General features: G+C 47.8%; 2 protein-coding genes across 2 annotated transcripts; both read right to left on the bottom strand.

Moving 5' to 3' along the window:
- Positions 1–2,952: 2,952 nt before the first annotated feature.
- LOC307227786 (growth arrest-specific protein 1) lies at positions 2,953–6,090 on the bottom strand. Its single transcript, XM_079997223.1, has one exon. It carries the CDS (start codon positions 5,626–5,628, stop codon positions 4,846–4,848), a length of 783 nt encoding a protein of 260 aa, XP_079853349.1. The 5' UTR covers positions 5,629–6,090; the 3' UTR covers positions 2,953–4,845.
- A 5,265-nt stretch (positions 6,091–11,355) lies between these two features.
- On the bottom strand, positions 11,356–17,036 carry cplx3b (complexin 3b; the record flags this gene model as incomplete). The annotated part of the gene is made up of 3 exons (XM_079997606.1): positions 11,356–11,580; positions 12,719–12,806; positions 16,879–17,036. The coding sequence occupies 3 exons, from the start codon at positions 17,034–17,036 to the stop codon at positions 11,356–11,358; spliced, it is 471 nt and encodes a 156-aa protein (XP_079853732.1).
- Positions 17,037–18,804: the final 1,768 nt, after the last annotated feature.

Genomic DNA, 18,804 nt, shown 5'->3' with positions numbered 1-18,804 from the left:
GTGATGAATTCCAGTGCACGCACTTCCCGTCAAATTGGAAGCAAGCAGACGTACTGGCTCCCGCGCGAACGTATGGAAAGATTTGGGTGTCGCGGCGGGAGCGCTGCAGCTGGTCGGCTACCACGGTCGCTCGGGAATGCCGCCCTGCAGGAGCAGCTGGCTCGTCTCCACCAGGAGGGGAGGACTGAGGACGTTTTATGCTTCGGGGTCCTTGCGCAGGTCTGGAAAAATATGGCAAGTGACTTTTGAAGGTTTCCAGGTCTGAAAGGAAGTTTGAAGTGTTTACGCAGTGGGTTGGGGGGGTGTATTCCTCGCAGCTCTCATACGTGATCTCTTCAGGGTCACAGGGTTGTTGTTTTTTTTTTTGTTTTTGTCTGTTTGTTAATTCTGCTTTTAAGACACTCACCATAGTTGATTTTAATGTATCCAGACTAGAAAAAGTTCACCTTGTGTGTTTTTGTTATCGTAGAGCTCCTTGGTGGGCCTCGGTGGTCATAGTGGGCGGGTCCACGCTGGGGAAGGCTGAAGACGTGGGAACAGGGTTATACTCGGAATATTCACCGTCCTCCAGATGCATGAGAAAAAAATGCCATGAGATCTTTGAGATCCGTCTTTTACGGGAAAATGAAGAGCCGTCTCCCCAGGTAACGCTTGGGCTGCAGGGTCTTCACTCCTTTTACCCCCCCAAAAAAGCCCTCCGACAATGTTTTTTTGTTCTTATTGAAGCTTTCAATGACAAAGACGGAACAACAGTCTGACTACTTATGGCGATGGTGACTGCTAAATGGCGTAGTGTTAAAAATACACTTTTGGGCAACTCCAGTTGGATAGTCTTGTCCATGAAAATGCCTTCATCCGTGTTTTTTTTTTTTTTCCTTGCAGAAAGTATGAATACCTTCCTTGGACATTCGGTTTGACTCTTTTGCTCCTTCAGTGGGACATTTCCCGTGGCCGGTGCTTACAAAAACACCAGTAGTACACCGCCATATTGTAACGCGGAGCAGAGGGAGCTATCATAATCTCCACCCCACCCCCAGTTTCCCCCCACCATTCCCAAACCACAACTTACAGCGTTGTGGTTTTAATGGGCCTGCATTTTGCCGGGGCTCCGCTGGAGCCACTGATTGCCCTTTCAGCCTTGGAGGCTGCGTCTCTCTCTTGGGCTCTGGTCATACTGCTGACGGGACGCCGGTTCTGCGTCGCCAGCCGCGATGAGACCCGGCGTTCTCGACTCCGACCACCCCGTCGTGCACGTCGGCCATTTTTGGGTGCGTGTGGACCCGGTGCCCTGAATGGAACATTGTGCCCAGGGGAGACAACGCTGGCCCCCAAATCCCTGTGTCACTCCCACTTCGGGCAGGGAGGGAGGGAGGGAGGGTTTGTTTCAGCCAAACGTTGAATAAAGATAATTTAGAAAATGGGCTCCAGCACAGAGCTGCCTCTGTAATCACCCCCACCCCGTCCTCCCCTCACACTCCCACTCGACTCCCCCACTCACCCGAGGCCGCTCTGCTTATGTTTGTTTTGATTTTGTTCCCAGAAGCTGGGTGGGGGTATCTGGGGGGAGGGGGAGGGGTGAAGGGGGGGGGGGGGGGTGGAAGGAGTTTGGGTTTGTACGGTAAGGTTTAGCTCAAACTGGACCCAGGAGGTTCTCCCAAAAAACTGGAGCAGACGGACCGGGCCGTGCTCTGCTCTCGCTGCGAGACGATTGAAACTCCAAAAAGGCAGCGGGGAGCGTTCCGTCATTTACCATTAAAATACGGCCCGTCACAAAAAAAGCGTTTCCGTTCTTGACGGAATACATTTTGGAAATGAATTGTGGAAGTCTGTCGTTCAGGGCGGGAGCGGCCGACTCCTGCAACGCGCGGCTGGTGGGTTTGAAAAGTAGCTTCTTGTCGAACCTCATCCTCATCATCATCATCATCCTCATCATCATCATGCGTGCGTGTCAAAATATTCATTGATTTTATTCTATCGAGAGAGAGACAATGACTTCTTCATTACATTCAAGTTTGTTTTTTTAATCTGTTAAATCGCCGAACTGGCTTTTCAGTCATGTTGTTCAAGTCTAATGTGTATTTTAATAAAAAATGCATTCAAAAAAAAATGCACCTTTAAAGCCGAAGCCAACTCCTGACAAAATGGTAATGGTGTTTAATTACCTTCTCATCTCTTCCATCCACCATTTGACTTGTACTCATCATGGGATGGCCTGTGGTGTTAAAGTGCGCGGGGGGTGGCAAAGCAGGTGTTAACTTTGCACCTGGTGCTAAACCCTAATGCTTCCCACCCAGCGCTTCCCCCTTTTACAGTTCGCTAATGACTTGTAAATACTTCGGCAAATAAGGACTAAAACCTCAGCCCCGGTCCTGTATTCCTTGGAAGACATTTTGAAAATGTGTTGGAGAAAAACAAGCAGCTCTCCTGAAACCAGTGGTTTGTGACAGCCGAGTCGTTTTATTTTATTGAGTGGTTGGCTGCTAAATTGTCAAAGAGACACAAATTAGAGGCTGCAATCTGGCGGGAACTACTGACTCGCCCGTTTGCCTCAGCGAGGAGGCGTTTCGCGGCGACTTGACAATTCAAATCCCTGCCTGGGTTTCAGTTACACAGACTTAAGCCCTTAAGTATATGACACAATGGCGGCATTATGGAAGATACTTTTGAGTTTAAGAGAGTATCGCCACAGTGGATTCTGGAGCAGCTTGGTTGATTTAAGGATACGCTGCTCAAATGAAGACACTGCTCGTCTCAGAGTGACTTGTACAACTGCCACTTATGTATTCATAAGAGTTTACAGGAATGTGAATTTCTGTCCTACTGTAAGGCCATCAAGGTTGATCTAATGGGATACAATTTTAAATACAATTTTTTATTTAAAAAATATATATATACTTTCTATATGATGCCGTCTCAATTAAAGGTCGGAACTCGGAAGAAAATAGATAAGAATTGAACTCATAAACATTTTATTACAAAAAAGCCCAATACAGAAGATACTGCTATGAGATGTTATTCCAACAGTTGCTGAAAAAAAAAAGTTGTTAAAGTTGTTTCTGACTCTGTGGACAATGCATGATCTTTGACCTACACGTATTTCCTCTGTATAAACTGCAATTGAGCAACATTGGCTGAACACTGGCCTATTGTACTGCATATCACTGAAATATATACATTCCTCATCCTCTAGCTTCATAATTTAAAAGATAACATTTTCCTTCAGCAACAGCCGTGTGATCACACAGAATAAAACATTCATAATCTCCTCCACGAAACAAAGATTCGTTTAAAACAATTTCAAGTGGCATAGATGAGAGCGAACGTCATCAAATCAACAACAGCACTATTCTTCAATTCCCTTTTCTTTTTTCTTCCTCTCCTTTTTTTTTTGTTTTTTTTTGTTTTTACCGAAAAACACTCACTGAGGGGAGGGGTAACCCAACCTCAAGAAAATCCAAAGAGGCTGGATTGAGCGGAATTCGAAAATCTCCGTCGGTAAAATCTTGAGAAGGGAAAGTAAATGAGAAACCCCCTCCACAAGTACTGCTGAGGTTCCCTTGGGCAAGGCACTTCACCACTAAACTGCGCCGCGGAGCCGCTCAGTGGTCGATGGTGGAAGACTGTGGTGTAAAAATACGTCCGACTGTATAAATAAGAATCTGAAATGTTGGGGTCAGCTTTCCTTGGGCTGAATGAACGCCACACTAAGGCTGGTCCCCTCACACCCGCCAGACCCCAAAAAAAGATAAAACTAATGCCGCGAGTGAGAAGCCAGGCCCGCGAAACAGTCCCCAACCAAGATCAACCGGGTTTTAGCGGGAACCGGTCGTCCAGCCGACCCGGCCCGCTTTTCAAGTTCTCGATCCAAAAACAAGACGCCGGCGAAATTGGGGAAACCCCCGACGGGGCTCGGGGAGAACGGTTTGCTCTCGTGAAACCAAAACTCAATTTTGGATTTTCCCGAGTTAAAATCCAAACGTTGTTTCTCCGGCCCCGTCGGGGATGTCTTCTCTGAATGCACGTTTCAGAACGACTTCATCACAGACTTCTGCTTTCGACACGACCTCAAAATGCAAAAACATTGTGGGATAAAGCCCTTTGAAAGCACATTCACCCTGCAGGGACACGTGTGAGGTACCTTTCTAATCCTGGTTTTGATCTCCCTTCGATTTGTGTGCCTTTTTTCAACCCCCCTTATAGCTAAATTAAGAGCTGTGAGGATAATCTTGAATGCAAATGACATGCACCCGATATGCTTTGTCTGTGCGGGGGTCGCATCTCTTTGAAAAGCAGGGGGTCTATAAGAGGTGTGAATGGGGAGGGGTGGCTGAGGAAAAGGAGGACATAAGCTCAATAAAAACAAACTCAAAGGGGAGGGGGTTCCAGACAGACGACCGGAGAGGCGCTTAAGTTAATTTTGCTACTTGATCCCAAACCGTAGTCTGTTCCTGCACAAATATTTGAAGTGTGGTTGCTGTTACAAAGCGGTGGCCCCTGAAAAGGAGAGCAGAGCAAACAGAGACTGGACGGGGCCCAGTGTTTGTCTTTAGTCTTAATAAAGCCACACTCCAAGGGCCATTGAGACCAAACCAAACAAACAGGAGCAGTTTGGGCAATGCCCGGTGACAAATAACACTTGCCACAATTAAGTTTCCTTCAACTCCTCTTAGGACATCACCGGGAGGAGGGTTTATTTTTTTGGGGGGGGGTGGGGGTGGGTGGGGGTTCGGACCCCCATTCCATGGTCAACTGGTGCAAAAGATGTGTTTCAAAAAAACAGCATTATCCAGTAAACTGAGAGTCAAGAGTTCAAACTCGTGGTGTTGAGCACACGTTGTTCTCCCTTCAGTTTAAAAGTGTTGCAGTCAGCAGCAATGTCAAACTAATATCCAAACAGCAGCCAGAGAAGCTCCAGGACCCAGAGTGAACATCTGGGTTCATCTCCTCTTCCCTTCTTGGGTCATAGTCTTCATCCTCGTACACATCGTCCACGTCGGGCTGGTCCGAGACCACGCTGTGGTCCCCGATGGAACACAGTTTGCTCATGTTCTCCTTCACCACCTCGCAGAACGGCCTCTCCACGCCGTCGCACACGCACCGGTTGAGGAGCGCCCCGTTGGGGATGAAGAGCATCTGCTGGATGGTGGCCCGGCACCGGGAGGAGCATCTCCTCCCGTTGAACAGCTGACCGCAGTAGGACAGGTAGGCGGTCAGGGAGGAGTGGCAACCCGGGTCCTCCTCGCACCGCTGCCGGGCCTCGGTGCACCCGATGCCCCCCGCCGCGTCCCCGCCCGGGTGCCGACGCGGCAGGCACGGCTCGATGGCGCGCTTGGCGCCGGCGCACTCCGCGTCCTGCGCGCAGTCGCAGGTCTCCAGGTCCGGCCCGCTGCGGGTGTGGTTGAGGCGGATCAGGGCACCGATGCAGTGGCTGGGACACTGCCTCCTGGTCCCGCGGAGGTTGCCCTCGCACGCCGCCAGGTACTGTCCGTAGGCCAGCTCGCAGTCCGGCTCGTCGTGGCACCGCAGCAGGGCCTTCCAGCAGATGAGCTGCGCGTCCAGGGCCACGAGGACCCAGGAGAGGAAGACCCAGGACAGGAGCGCCAGCCGGGCGCCGCACCCCGGGTTCATGCTCGGATCGGGGTGGGGGGCGGTGTTAGACCGGGGACGCGCACCTTCTCCCTCGGAGTGAAAGGTCCATTTGGTCAGACGGAGCTCGGCGGGTGACCCGTGTCCATTTGGTCGCTCAGCGGAGACGGTGGGCGCAGATCCCCCCAAAAGATCACTGGCGTGGCTCGGCGTGGAAACAAGTTTTTTTCCAAGCGCGAAACTTGGACCGGAACCCGGCGGCGGCGGACGTCCACCCCGCGGTCCACGGTTCTCGGTCCTAGCGGGGAGTGGATCCGCTCCCGCCGAGCTCCGCAGCGCCCCGTCCGCCGTCGACGCGCGTTCGCCGCAGAGTCGCCGCCCGCGTCTCGGTGTGCACGGCCCAAATCATCCCCCGCCCCCCGCGGCCCCGCTCAACTTTTTCCCCGCTCCGCGTCCTTCTGGAGGAACCTCCATCCGCGTGTTCTGTGTTTCCTGTGCTCTCTGTCTGCTGGTTTCTCCCGCTTGGCGTCTTTGTCCTGCCTGCAGTTCCGCTTCACGCTCCGTGGAGCATCCCCCCCGCCACCCCCGCCCCCACCCCCCCGCTGCAAAAAGAAAGAAAGAGAGAAAGGAAACTTCTCCTCCTCCTCCTCCTCCTCCTCCTCCCCCTCTCTCTCATTTGCAACCCTGGCCTGTGATTGGCCGCCACCGAGGAGTCAGCCGTGGGACCCGTTTCCATAGAGACGCAGATTTTTGGCAAACGCACACAGTGTGACGACGATGATCATGATGATCATGTTTCCTTAATGGAGCTTAGTGTGTGTGTGTGTGTGTGTGTGTGTGTGTGTGTGTGTGTGTGTGTGTGTGTGTGTGTGTGTGTGTGTGTGTGTGTGTGTGTGTGTGTGTGTGTGTGTGTGTGTGTGTGTGTGTGTGTGCGTGTGTGGTCCTCTCTCTGCCGCAAACAGGAGTGAAGGGGCTGGCAGTCCTCAGTGCAAAGAGCTTGTGGATCAGCTTAAAACTGTTGCTTCACTTTGTTGAGCTCTCTCGGTAACCTCGATTATTATTAACCTGATAATTTTGAAATTGGGTGCATCTTTCAAGCGCTAGCGGTGATCCCCGAGAGTAAAGAATTGCACTTTATTTCCCTGGCACTTAATAAGAATCAGCGCTTCAAAGTGTTTGCGGTCTATGAGTGCTCCGCTCGTCGCCGTTCCCATTGTTGGTGGCGGGGTCCGCCTCTCCCGGCAAGAATGCACTCATATGGAAGGCCTCCACTTGGAACTTGATGAACCTCAATAGCTGGTAGTGGTCAGTAAACGGCGGATTTGGGTGGAACATTACTGTAACAGCAAATAACGAAAATATCTCCACGAAAAAAAAACGGACGAATTAATTGACCAGACTAAATATTACGGCGTGTAGCTGTAGCAAAGAAAGTGTCGACGAGGGTAAACCTGGGTGACCTTTGCGACGCGGGCAATCGTATGGATTTTCACTTTAAAGTTTATCCGGCGACTCAGATTCAATGATTTTTTTTTTTTTTTTTCAGTGCACATTCCTTTGCGAAAAGCTCACATCTGCAACTCACGGCTGCAAAACAAATCTGTTCCTTTTTAGCGGAGGAGGGGAAACCTCTGTGATAGCTGCAGTGGTGTGAGGCTCCCACTTAAAAGTTCTCCCTAATTGTTGCGCCTTTTCACTTTCTCCCGCCCGCTCTCCATTCTGCCGTGTTTTTAAGCCCCGATTGACAGAAGAGAATGGGAGAGAATAGTATTTTCTGGCCCGTTTCACCCCAATTGTGTCCGACTAGCCGTGCACTGGCCCAGTGTCTCTCCAGGTTGAGGATTGTTCACGCACCGGGGCCCATCAATGGAGAGAGGGTTCGGCATCAATGTATTTTACAGCTCCCTCCTTTCACGCCACACTTGAAAACTACCAATAGCTCAGGCTCTCCTGGCATTGAGATGGTAACTAACTTGATTTGGGGGTGGGGGTGGCTGGATGGAGGTTGGAGGCTCTAGTCTGGGTTTTTTTTTTTTTTTTTTTTTTTCTCCCCCAAAGCTGTTGCAGAGCTGTCACGGCGAAACTGGGCCAACTGTGCAGCCTCAACAAACAAGATGGATCACGGCTCCACAGTGCACTGAAATATTATGTTTCCACACATAAGTGTAGACGGATACAGTAGATATAGATAAATTATTTCCTCATTCCACAGTACAAACAGCATATCACAAAAAAGTAAGTATTACTCATACATATTTATAAAATAAACAAAATTTCCAAATCATAGGCCGAGATACATTCAACATAAAAAATCCGAAAAAGGGAACCTTTCACTGGTGGAAGGGGGTGGGGGCGTCCCCTCTCGGAGCTGAAGAAATTTTGATGTTGAATATCTGAGACATTTCCTGCAATCTTGAGCACCCAGACATTGACCATAACAATGAACCTCACCATAAAAATGGTATGGTCAACTTTGCACTTTACACCATTTTTTTTTTTTTCATTGTAGGGGCTCTCCAGAGGGCACTTTACAGTTTTGTTTACCATAGGGCAACACCCTTTCCACCAAAGGGGTATCAGGTTGGCATCATCTCAGCTGAGAAGCTGGAACCCGACAGGACCCTTTTTCCATCCAAGTCACCCCATTTTCCCTTAAATCAGGTGACCAGAGGAGACCATGCAACTCGGTAAGACTCGGTGGCTCAAAGAGATACGTTGTTGGACTTGAGGGTTCGATGCAAGTGAGTTTTTAAAAGGCGGCGACCCAGGGGCGCGTTTAAAAGCGCCCGGAGACGAGGGGTCGAGCGTGAAAGGGACCTGGTGGCATGATGGTTCAGACGCTGCCTTACAGCGCGGCTGTCACAGGTTCTGGTCTTAATTCTTGGGTGGAGGTTTCTTTAATCCGATGATTGCAGGAGGTGACCAAGCTCAGTGATGACCACGCTGAGAGTCATTGGCTCAAAGAGATAAGCCGCTGCCTCCCCCCTGCTGTGGGTCCTGAAGAAGCAAACGGTATTTGTTGGTAGTGTATTATAGGTGATATGTTGGCACCGCCTGACTGTACTTTACGAGTGGCAGGTTTACACCACTTAATCTAACAAAGCACATACTAGTCGCCCAGTGTCTGGCACAGAGGACTGTAACATCTGCGTATTGGCAAATTACACAAATAACATTTGAAAATATATGATACTCTACTTACGTACCTTTTTTTAAATGTAGTTAATATTTATTTCGTATTTATTTAATTGTAATTATCAAGTGTAATTTGCAAGACAAACCCATGGAGAAAAAAAGGGGGAGAACCCTTGGGAAGGGGCCACGGAAGGAGGGATCACCCTTCCAGGAGGACCAGGCTGCAGCGGATGCCGAGTGCGCAACATTAATAGGGCAATATGACAAATCATGGAGTATGTACTTTGCACGATGCAGTGTTTAAGCTAGACAGTATGAGAGTCTATTTTTTGCTGCTGCGTCACCGCAGGTAGATGCCTCCAGAAGGGAAGGGAAGTGGCGAGCATCAGGTCAGGTCCAGGTTGGTCGGAGTGGTGCGTAGGGTGACCACTGCCGGTTCTTTATTTAACTCCAGGAATCGCTTAAAGACCGGCATGTTGTGAGCCTAAAACCTCGAGATGGTGAGGTACCACTAAGTCAGCAAGATAGGAAGGTGCGACGCCCTGTAGTATTTTATAGGTGAGCAGCAGAAAACTTAAAAGTCACCACTGAGGTGAACCGGGAGCCAGTGCAAAGTGGCCAGTGTAGGGGTGAAATGGTCAAACTTTCTCGTCTTCCTGCTGCGGTGTTTTGTACTAACTGGAGGCTCTTAATACTCGTCATACTAATACTCTTAGCAATTTTGCGAAGATGAAAAAATGCAGTTGTGGTAATGTTCTTATAATGTCGTTTTAATAGAAATAGAGATAAATAGAAATTTTTGAGGGTTATTATAATAATGTTAAATAATACAGCACAATAAAATACTACAATGTAATACTATTTACAAAGTATGTGAATAGAGATAAAATAGAGATATGTATGAATATAGGTAAATGTAGATAGAGATAAAGAGACGGAGCTCTCGGATATTCTTACAGTAAGTTGTTGTCTTGCTTGTATTTCTGTCTCCACCTGGTGTTGGAGGCAATCAAACCTGTCCAACGGTTCAGAACAAATAGAAAAAAAAGTAATAATGCCAAGAAAACGGGGCATTATCATAAAAACTGGTTTATTATAGCTTTCAAAGGTCAACTCAAAGTCCTTGAGATCCCTTAAGAGACGGAGAACAACCAAAGAAAGGACTCAAGGAGGAAACAAGAGCAGAATAGCAAACAGTGTGTTATGGAATCCATTTCCTGAAACATCATCTCATAGGACGACAAAGGTTACACGGCCCTATTTGTACATATTCATACACAGCAGCGGTTGTGCTTCATGGTTTCAATTGCGGTTATTGATCTCCCATTGGGGGGGGCGCGCGCGCGCACACGCACACACACACACACACACACACACACACACACACACGCTCTAACAATGATGACTGATTGCAACTTAAGCCCGTCCTTTGTATTTCCCTAATAATACAAAATAATAGTCAGATCACGACACATGACGCCAAAGAATTGCGTTTTCACTGTATTTATCCAAAAAGTGATGTGGTGCAGAATGATCATATAAATAACCACTACTGCAAGGGAACATCCTTTAAATAATTCAACAGTGTAATTTAGCCCGTCGAGTTGGACCCGAAACTCCCAAAAAAAAAAAAAAGTAAATAAGGGCACCGCTGCCATGTAGGAGTCACAGAGAAAAAACAAAAGTGAATATCAGTGTAATACAAACAGCAACAGCATCCACTCTCCTCCGCCCAAGCACAGGTTTACTTTAGCACGCCGGAAGGAGGACTCAAGACCGAATAACGGGAACACGGCATGGCTACAAGGACCGTGTGTCGTCTAACACCGCGTTTTCCAGAGACAGCACTTTGACGTATCACACCGGCTAAACGACACGAAATAAACCACAGCACCACTGCCACACAGAGGTCGGCGGGAAACGAGGGGGGGGTCAGAGGTCACCACCTGGAGGGGTTCGGCATCGTATTCCGGAACCCAGCGGGTGGAGACGGGAGAGGAGCCACAACAGCTACGGTGACACTTACGCATGGTACGTTTTCATTTTCGATGGAAATACCTGCCTCACGAGTCGGTTACTCGCGGTATTTCGGAAAATCCCGTCCGGGTGCCGCCATTCTTACAGTTTTGACATAATTGTGCCATTTTATTTATCACACGTCGGTCGGAATGTTTTCAGCAGAGGCTTTGGCTTTCGACTTCTGAAGCAGTTATCCGTACCGCGCGCAACGGATACGCGCAAGTGTGTATTTATTCAGCGTATAACCATCGTACATACCTTATTTACACTGCAGTGGTTCAAGGATGCCCCGTGTCTGATCTCCACAACAAATACCCCAAACATCCATCCGAGAGCCTGGACCTACCAAGGCTTCAAATAAGACACTAAAGCCATTCTGAGAGGGACTTCCGTCTAAGACCCTGTAACATCTGCCCCTCTACATGTTCGTACTGCGGATCAGGCATTATAATATCAGTAGCGATGCGACGTACACAGAGCGGGAGGCGACAGGAGCGGGAGAGGAGGACAAGGAGGAGGAGGAGGAGGTAGGTACAGGAGAGAGAGAGACAAGGAGAAGCAGCAGGGTTCTCTTTTTTTTTTCCCCTCCCCATTTTTCTTTTCCTCCTGTTTAGATCACATGAGGCTGCAGTTCTCTGTCTGCTTCTTCAGGTCCTCCAGCGTGGCCTGGGCCTTGTCCTTGAGCTGGTCGATGTCCACGTTCTGGATGTTGGTCAGCTGGCCCAGCACCGACTGCTTGTGCTCCTCCTCCTGGTTGTCCTCGGCGATCATCTTGGCCAGCTCGGTGGGCAGCTCCACGTCGTCCCCCGCCTGCTGGATCTGGGTCTCGTCCAGCTCGTTCTGAGAGAGAGAGAGAGAGAGAGAGAGGACGGACGGACGGACGATGGGACAAACAGACCACAAGCACACGGATAATCAGAGCTGGAACCGGTGAATTCACACATGAGGCAGGATTGGCGCCGGTTAGGAAATCAGAAAGCTTGTGAGTCTCGGGCGGGGTCATATATACACACACGCACTCCACGTGGCCCCAAAGCTCCGTAGTTGAGCCGTCGCTCCTCGACGTTTCCACTTCACAATGACAGCGTACGGTCGACCGGGGCAGGTCCAGCAGGGCAGACAAACTGATTTGCTGGAAAGGTGGCATCCTATGACATCCTATGACAGCGCCATGTTGAAGGTCACCGAGCTCTTTAGTACGACTCATTCTACTGCAGATGTTTGTCCAAGAGGTTGAATGGCTGTATGCTTGATTTTATGCACCTGTTGGTAATGGGTGTGGCTGAAACATCCAAACCGGTTAATGAGAAGCCGTGTCCACATAGCTTTGGCTATTTAGTGTCTATCGATGCACTGAAAAATTGGGGTCATTGGATCATCTTGAAAAAAAAAAAAAAAATGGCTTAAATGTGTAAAATCTATATTTCTTAGGTCTTCTCTATTAGACATTTAGAAAAGAGGAAGCATATTTTAAATTGAAGAAACATAAAAAAATAGGTTTAACAAATGTAAGATCTTTGTTTTAAATTTGATCCAATTATTATTCCATTTGTTATTTTTGTAAAGTGGCTGAATTACAGTAAAGTGATGGCCTTTTCTAAACTTCATGGAGTGCTCTGGCTGTTGTAATCAACGGTCAGAATATCCACATTGCTCAGGATTGTTTCTTAAATATTTGTGTGTAAGTATCTTATAAGAACATCAATAGGCATCTCAAAAATATCACCCAATGATCGATAGAGGTATTTGTCGCGAAAGGATTCTGTTATTTGAGCTTGACAATATCGCCCGCAGCCCTATGTGAGTTGATTTAAAATCCAGCAGATTGCATAGAAATGTAATTGTTTTCCTGTGTGTTGGAAATTAAAGCAGTGAATACATGTTTGGTTAAAGTAGTGATTTCAGTACATTCCACAGAGCTGGAGCGTATTATCTATGAAGAAAAAAAAAACTAAGCCGGACTAAGCTCTCCTGTTACCTTTGGTAGTCTGTATTTTTCCCGGAAGTGACTCCGCACCGTGGCTCGTTCAGCCTTTTTCTGGGCGAAATTAGCCTCCCGCTCCTGCCTGGTGGGAAAAAGCAAAAGAAAAAAAAAAAAAGAAATATTAAAACTTAAAATATGCAAGAAGCCTCTAAGTATCCAAAGTTAGATAATCTGAGCTTGTGACCAAAGCCTCTTAGCGAATGCTTCTTTCTATCAGCTGTCCACCTCTTCAGTTAAGAAGGATTTAATTGTCAACACACTTGCGCCTTCAAGTTCCACACTCATTAAGTACGGTCACATCCCCGCAGCCGTCGTCGTCGAATATTAGACGACATCCATTCAGGTCTTCAAAATATGGAAGACTCCTTTGACTTTTAAGAATTTAAGTATTTCTGCGGGACTTCCCTCTACAAATAGTTCTCGTCTTCGTCGCCAGACACCTGCAGGAATTAGACCTCATTCAGTGTGAGCGATATAATAATTATACATCATTCTACTTGTTTTAAAGCATTAGAGTACTTGACATTAAATATAGTCAAGTCTCCAAAATTAATGACTTGTTCAAAATCGTGACATGGTTGTCGCAATTCCGCCAGTTCGGCCCTCCGACACAGAGAGACAGGCAAAGATGTTGCAAACACACCAGTTTATTGTAGAGAGTGGGCAGGGTGTAACAAGCCGGGAGCAGGTGGACACGTGTCATGACAAGGGCTCCTCTCCCTGTGTGTGTGTGTGTGTGTGTGTGTGTGTGTGTGTGTGTGTGTGTGTGGGGGGATGGGTGATTTACCTGTTGCGTGTTGATTGCTCTGATGAGCAACAGGCATACAGCCACTTCTGATCCCGGACCAAATTACCTTGAGCCAAGATAGGTGTGGCTGCTTAAAGCACACCACCCCCAAACCACAATCATATTTTAGTGTGACGACACATTCCATCCTGAATGCATTGACCTCCATTGGTTAAATCAATGGTGTTGATAGCCCAGATTTGGTTGTTCTAACGGTTTCGGCTTGAACTTAAAAAGTTAACCCATTTCATAAACTACACTTATCAAAAGTATCTTCTAAAATGGAATTACCAAAGTGAAGTGCAAATACCTGAGGATTGTGCTTATGCACAGTAGCTGAGTAAAAGTACTCAGTTAAATTCCACCTCTTCCCTTTGCCCTCGCCGCCCTTCCTCCAAAGCCAAGCGAGAAGCAACGATCGGCTCCGCTTCTATTTGCGAGACGTGGATGCAGCGGACTGACGGTCCAGATTCCTCCCAGAGGAACCTCGCATCATCTGGCGGAGCAGCAGGCCGACGCCTGGGTCTCACCCACCTCCACAGCTGCCTACATCTCATTCATGGAATCAAGTGTTCGCCGCTGGGTCGTGAAGACCCAAAAAGCTTCAGTAAAATGCATAATCCGTAAAGTATTATTTCTCCAGATTGGATGTCCGGGGGGCGAGGTGGTGCCTTCGAAAGTGTCTTACTAGTAATTTATCTTTATATAGTCCAAATGTAATCCAAATGGTCAACAGGTGTCCCCGATCACCATTTCGATTTCCATCAGGTATCGATGAGCTTTCATAGTGTTTCTATGGTAACCTATCGTTGTGGCCTGCGTGTGGGCTAGTGACTCCGTCTGCTCCATTGTTTTCTCATGCATGTCCACTACCAAGAAAACATTTCAGCCAGTAGACATCTCTTGGTGACTGCATTCCATTGACTTATTGATATTAAATGAAAAATATGAATTGCTACTCGCTCGTAGCGTGGCGTAATGCCCAACTCATTTGTACCAATATGACTGAGATTTTGATTAAAAAAAACATAAAATATGACTTAATCAAATTGTATTCATGATGAACCACATTTATTACCAAAATAAATATTATTTTTCTTCTTCGAGGTAACATATCTTAGTTGCCATATTTACCATATACCAGACCTTCTGCAATCCAATGTTACTCTAAAACCAGGTTCTTCAAATAAGGGTAATGCAGGATTTTCTTTATTATCTAACACCACACCAGGTGATTTTACTAACCGAGGACACACTAGAGAGAGGAAAAACATGTTTTTTTTTTGTTTTTTTTTTAAATCAGCTAAGCTTTTGCACATAGCACTGGTCTGGGTTAGATGCTCCCAGCAGAGGGCAGGCAATGGTCTCTTGGTGCTGTCATCTCAAACCAACAGAAATGAAATGTTTGCGGCTGTAATGCAGCCCTGAAATGTCATCTGGGTTTAATACATTTTCCCGAACTGCGGCCAACATTGTATGAGCTAATGAGATGGCATTTAGTGGCATGTTGAAAGAAGTAGTAGAATAGTAGAATCTCAGATGCTGAGATTCCACTATTGTATTATGGAATAATCATTCAGGAGGACAAATGAAAAAGCAAGTCGGATGACATAGTAATGTGTGGAACACGTTGCAGAGCATGAATAGAACTGTCAAATCATCAGTGCGATCTGAACAAGGCTTCAGGGGGCCCTGGGACTGCAGGCCTTTTGTTTTTGAACCCAATATGTCAGAGGAAGGTCACTTACTATTTGGAGATACGGCGTTCATAATGCTGTCTGTGCAAGTCGCAGCTCACTACACATTACCGCAAGCGTGCAGAATGGCCAGCGCCACGCAGATTGTGGCGGGGCTCGCCACCCACAGAGCTCCTCCTATAGGTTGCGGCCACAGGAGAGAGCAGCCTTCTGGCTTCTTCTCTCAAGGACATCAGAGGGCCAGGGTGCCACTGTGGCCGAGGTGTCCGGGGCTATAAAGTGACTGCATGCGTTATGTCAGTGTGAACACACAACCCCCAAAACTCTGCTCTCCTCTAAGCTCGGCGATGCTGTGGCACCTCTGCCTCATGATTCACATTCGGCTGAAGGTCAGTGTGATGCATCGAGGTCACAGTTTGCTGGGAGCAGCCCGGGCTCCGAGCAGAATGGAGACGCATCAGAATCCACAGCACTGTCTGAGTTAAAGGTTAAATTTTACCTTTTTACCACTCATACTAATGGCGGATGCTGTTCTCCACTTTAGATAAAAGTGCCGCCAAATTTGCATTATTATTGGCTATGTCTGGCCGTGGACCAGGAAACATGCAGCACAGATTAATTGTGTTTGCATCATTGAGCACATCATGTGCACAAAAAGCATCCTTCAATCAACATTTTATGCAATATGAATAATCTGATTAATTCCGGAAAGGGAAGCACAGACAATACAATGTGAATGAATTACAATGAATTGACTAAACTGAAATGCCACCTGACTCGACAACTAGAATCCATTATTTCCTGCAAAAACAAATTGTTATTACTACTTAATGTTTCATTTTTTTGGTGTTGTTGTGTTGTGCGCAACAAAACAGCATGGAAGCGGATATTGCTATGAAATTCTGGGGCTGAGGTCCCATGGGGCGCTGGAGAATGAACATCAAATGTGAGATTTGAGGGATCGTCACCCTAATAAGTTGTGAGCTGTCTCTTGTGTTGGCCAATCGACCTTGTAGCTGCAAATGCCACTTTTAATTGTGCTCCGCAAGGGACTTGCACAACACGGGGATATAAGAGATTCAGACAGCTCACTCATTTAAACAGAGTCTATCAAACACAGCAAAGACGTCTGACATGGGTTCCAGTTAAAAACGTTGCTTTAATTTGTAAAGCCTACATTTTTAAGTTTCTTTGATTTAAAATTGAAAAATCAAGAATAAGTGTTCCTCAAAAAAACCTCAAAAATACATTCAGGTTTAGCAAATTAAAGCAACATTTTTAGGTGGAACCAATGACTCAAATGTAATCGATTTTTTTTTCCCAAGAAGCTATTATTATCTCTTGTCCCTGCAAAGCAAACGAATCCATGTGCAGATTCCAGAATAATCCCCAATTGAACCCTCACTACAGTATGTGCCTAACAGAGAGGAGGGATGCTCCCTGGGCGAGAGCAGCAGCTGTGCGCTGTGCGTTATGGCACTGATGCGTAAAAGAGCGCACGGCGCACGGGGAGCTCACCGGGTCACACGCCAGTTGGCTCCCAATATGTATATGTTATGTGTATGAAATGTCATTATACATATATATTATATACATACATATGCAATAACAACGGCATTCCGACAAACATGCATTGTGCGGATATTGACATGCGTGATGGATTTCCTTACTTTTCCTCCTCTAACTGTTGCTGGTACTGTTCGAACTCCTCCTGGGTCATGCCTTGCGCAGCGGCTTCTGACTTCTCCGCTTCGGGTTTCTCCTCCGTCAGGCCGCCCGTCAGGTTCTTCAGCTGGCCCCCCACCATGTGCTTCACCATGAACGCCATCGCTTCTCCTCGGAGAGCCGGAGTCTGCTGCCGAACCGCTGGAAAGTTGAGGGACTGACGCGCTCCGTGCGCACGGCGGCGGAGCCCGACGGATATTCACCGAGCGTCGTCGTTCGGATTCAATCTCTGGGAAGCGTCGCGGTCGAACCTTTCGACACTCGGAATTCTTACAATGGGGGGAAATTGAAATGGGGAAAAGTGTGTTATTCCAGCGACGCGCCGCCCCCGTGGAGTTTCAGCACCGCCGGCGTGGAGAGCTCTGCGCGCCGACGAAGGACGGAGGAGAAGGATGGAGGAGAAGGACGGAGCTGCTCGGATCGAGTGAGTCAACAAGTTGGGAGTCGGAACTCCACCAATCCCGGATTCCCTGTGAGCTCCACTCCTCCTCCCCAATTCCACGCACCGTCGGAAACAGCGTGCGCTCGCAAGGTGCGCGCAAACACCGCGGCCGACGCGATTATGACCGAACAGGCACACGTGACGCGGGGCAGGGAGTCTGTTCCTGATGCTGCCGAATAAATCAAGGACTCCCGTTGGCATCCAATCCAAATGAAGCAGGACTCCTCCAGAGCCTGAATCGGCCTTGTTTTTTTCGTTTTTTTTTTATCCTAACCAACTATAACTGTGAGGTTTTGCATTTTCGCTCCTCAGTTTGGACATGCTCGTCTCCCTTCGAGTGTTCCCTGGACGAGCTGAAGCCTAGTTGCGTTGAATCGGATGCTTGGACCTCATTTTAAAGCGGTAATCCGTGAGAATATTTTGTTTATTTACAATTTTTTTTAAATCGAACTGCCACTTCACGGTAAACAGCCGTTCAATGTATTTGTACATATTTGTACAGTACATTTGTGCTGCTCCTCTACAGTATATGCTGCTTCCATTGTCGGTGGCGGGGTCCGCCTTTCCCGGCAGGAAGCGAGAGGCAGCCGGGGTGAATTTGACGGAGCGGCGTCGTCGTGCTCAGTAAACCGTCGACGCGGATGAACATTCGCAAAAAAAAAGCACGAAAAACTATACCCACCACCTCAAGCGACCGAGAAAAGAATTCCCAAATCCTTCAAACAGGAGGAAGGTAAAATTTGGAGAAAAGAGAGACCGGAGATGGGGGTAAAACCTGATGTTGAAAACAAACTGTTGAAGTTTCAAATGGAATTCTGGGAGCTGTAGTGTAACCCACCGATTAGAGGTGATCTTTAAAAGGCTGCCTATTTCCTGCACGGTCAGCCCCGTCTTAAAACATAAAATGTGCAATTTAAATGGCGCCCCACCCCAGTTTAGTTATCCCGCCGCCACCTACAGCGCACATACATCCGGCTGAATTGGGCTTCAGGTGGAAAGCCAGACTTACTGTAGTGAATATTTTAGCAAAAATGATTCCTCTCTCCCTCTCTCTCTCTCTCTCTCTCTCTGAGATTCAGAAATCCAGAAGGTGTGAAATGGAACTTTGATCAGTTCAAGTCAACAACCTGAGCGTCCTGATCCTCGCAGCGGCGCGGGGGCCTGGCCTACTTTCCCCCCGGTCCCCGTGGATCGGCGGCGGAGACGGGGCGCGTCTCGGCGTCCTCTGCGGAGGCTCAGTGGGGTCTTACAGCCTACCTGGCGCCCCCCAAACCCCGACTTCAAAGGCTCCTCTTCTCGACAGATTGAATCGCAGCCTGGCGGAGGACCACGGAAACGGAGAGCGGGACGCTGGGTGAGATCGGGGGGATATTAGCCGCGTGCGTTTCTTACGTTAACGTTACGAGACTCGCTCGACAGGATGAGGCGC

This window comes from Zeus faber (assembly GCF_960531495.2).
Source record: "Zeus faber genome assembly, chromosome: 3".
NCBI classification, from domain to species: domain Eukaryota; kingdom Metazoa; phylum Chordata; class Actinopteri; order Zeiformes; family Zeidae; genus Zeus; species Zeus faber.
Note: the sequence above shows the minus strand (reverse complement) of the source record. Positions and strands in the feature narration are given on the sequence as shown.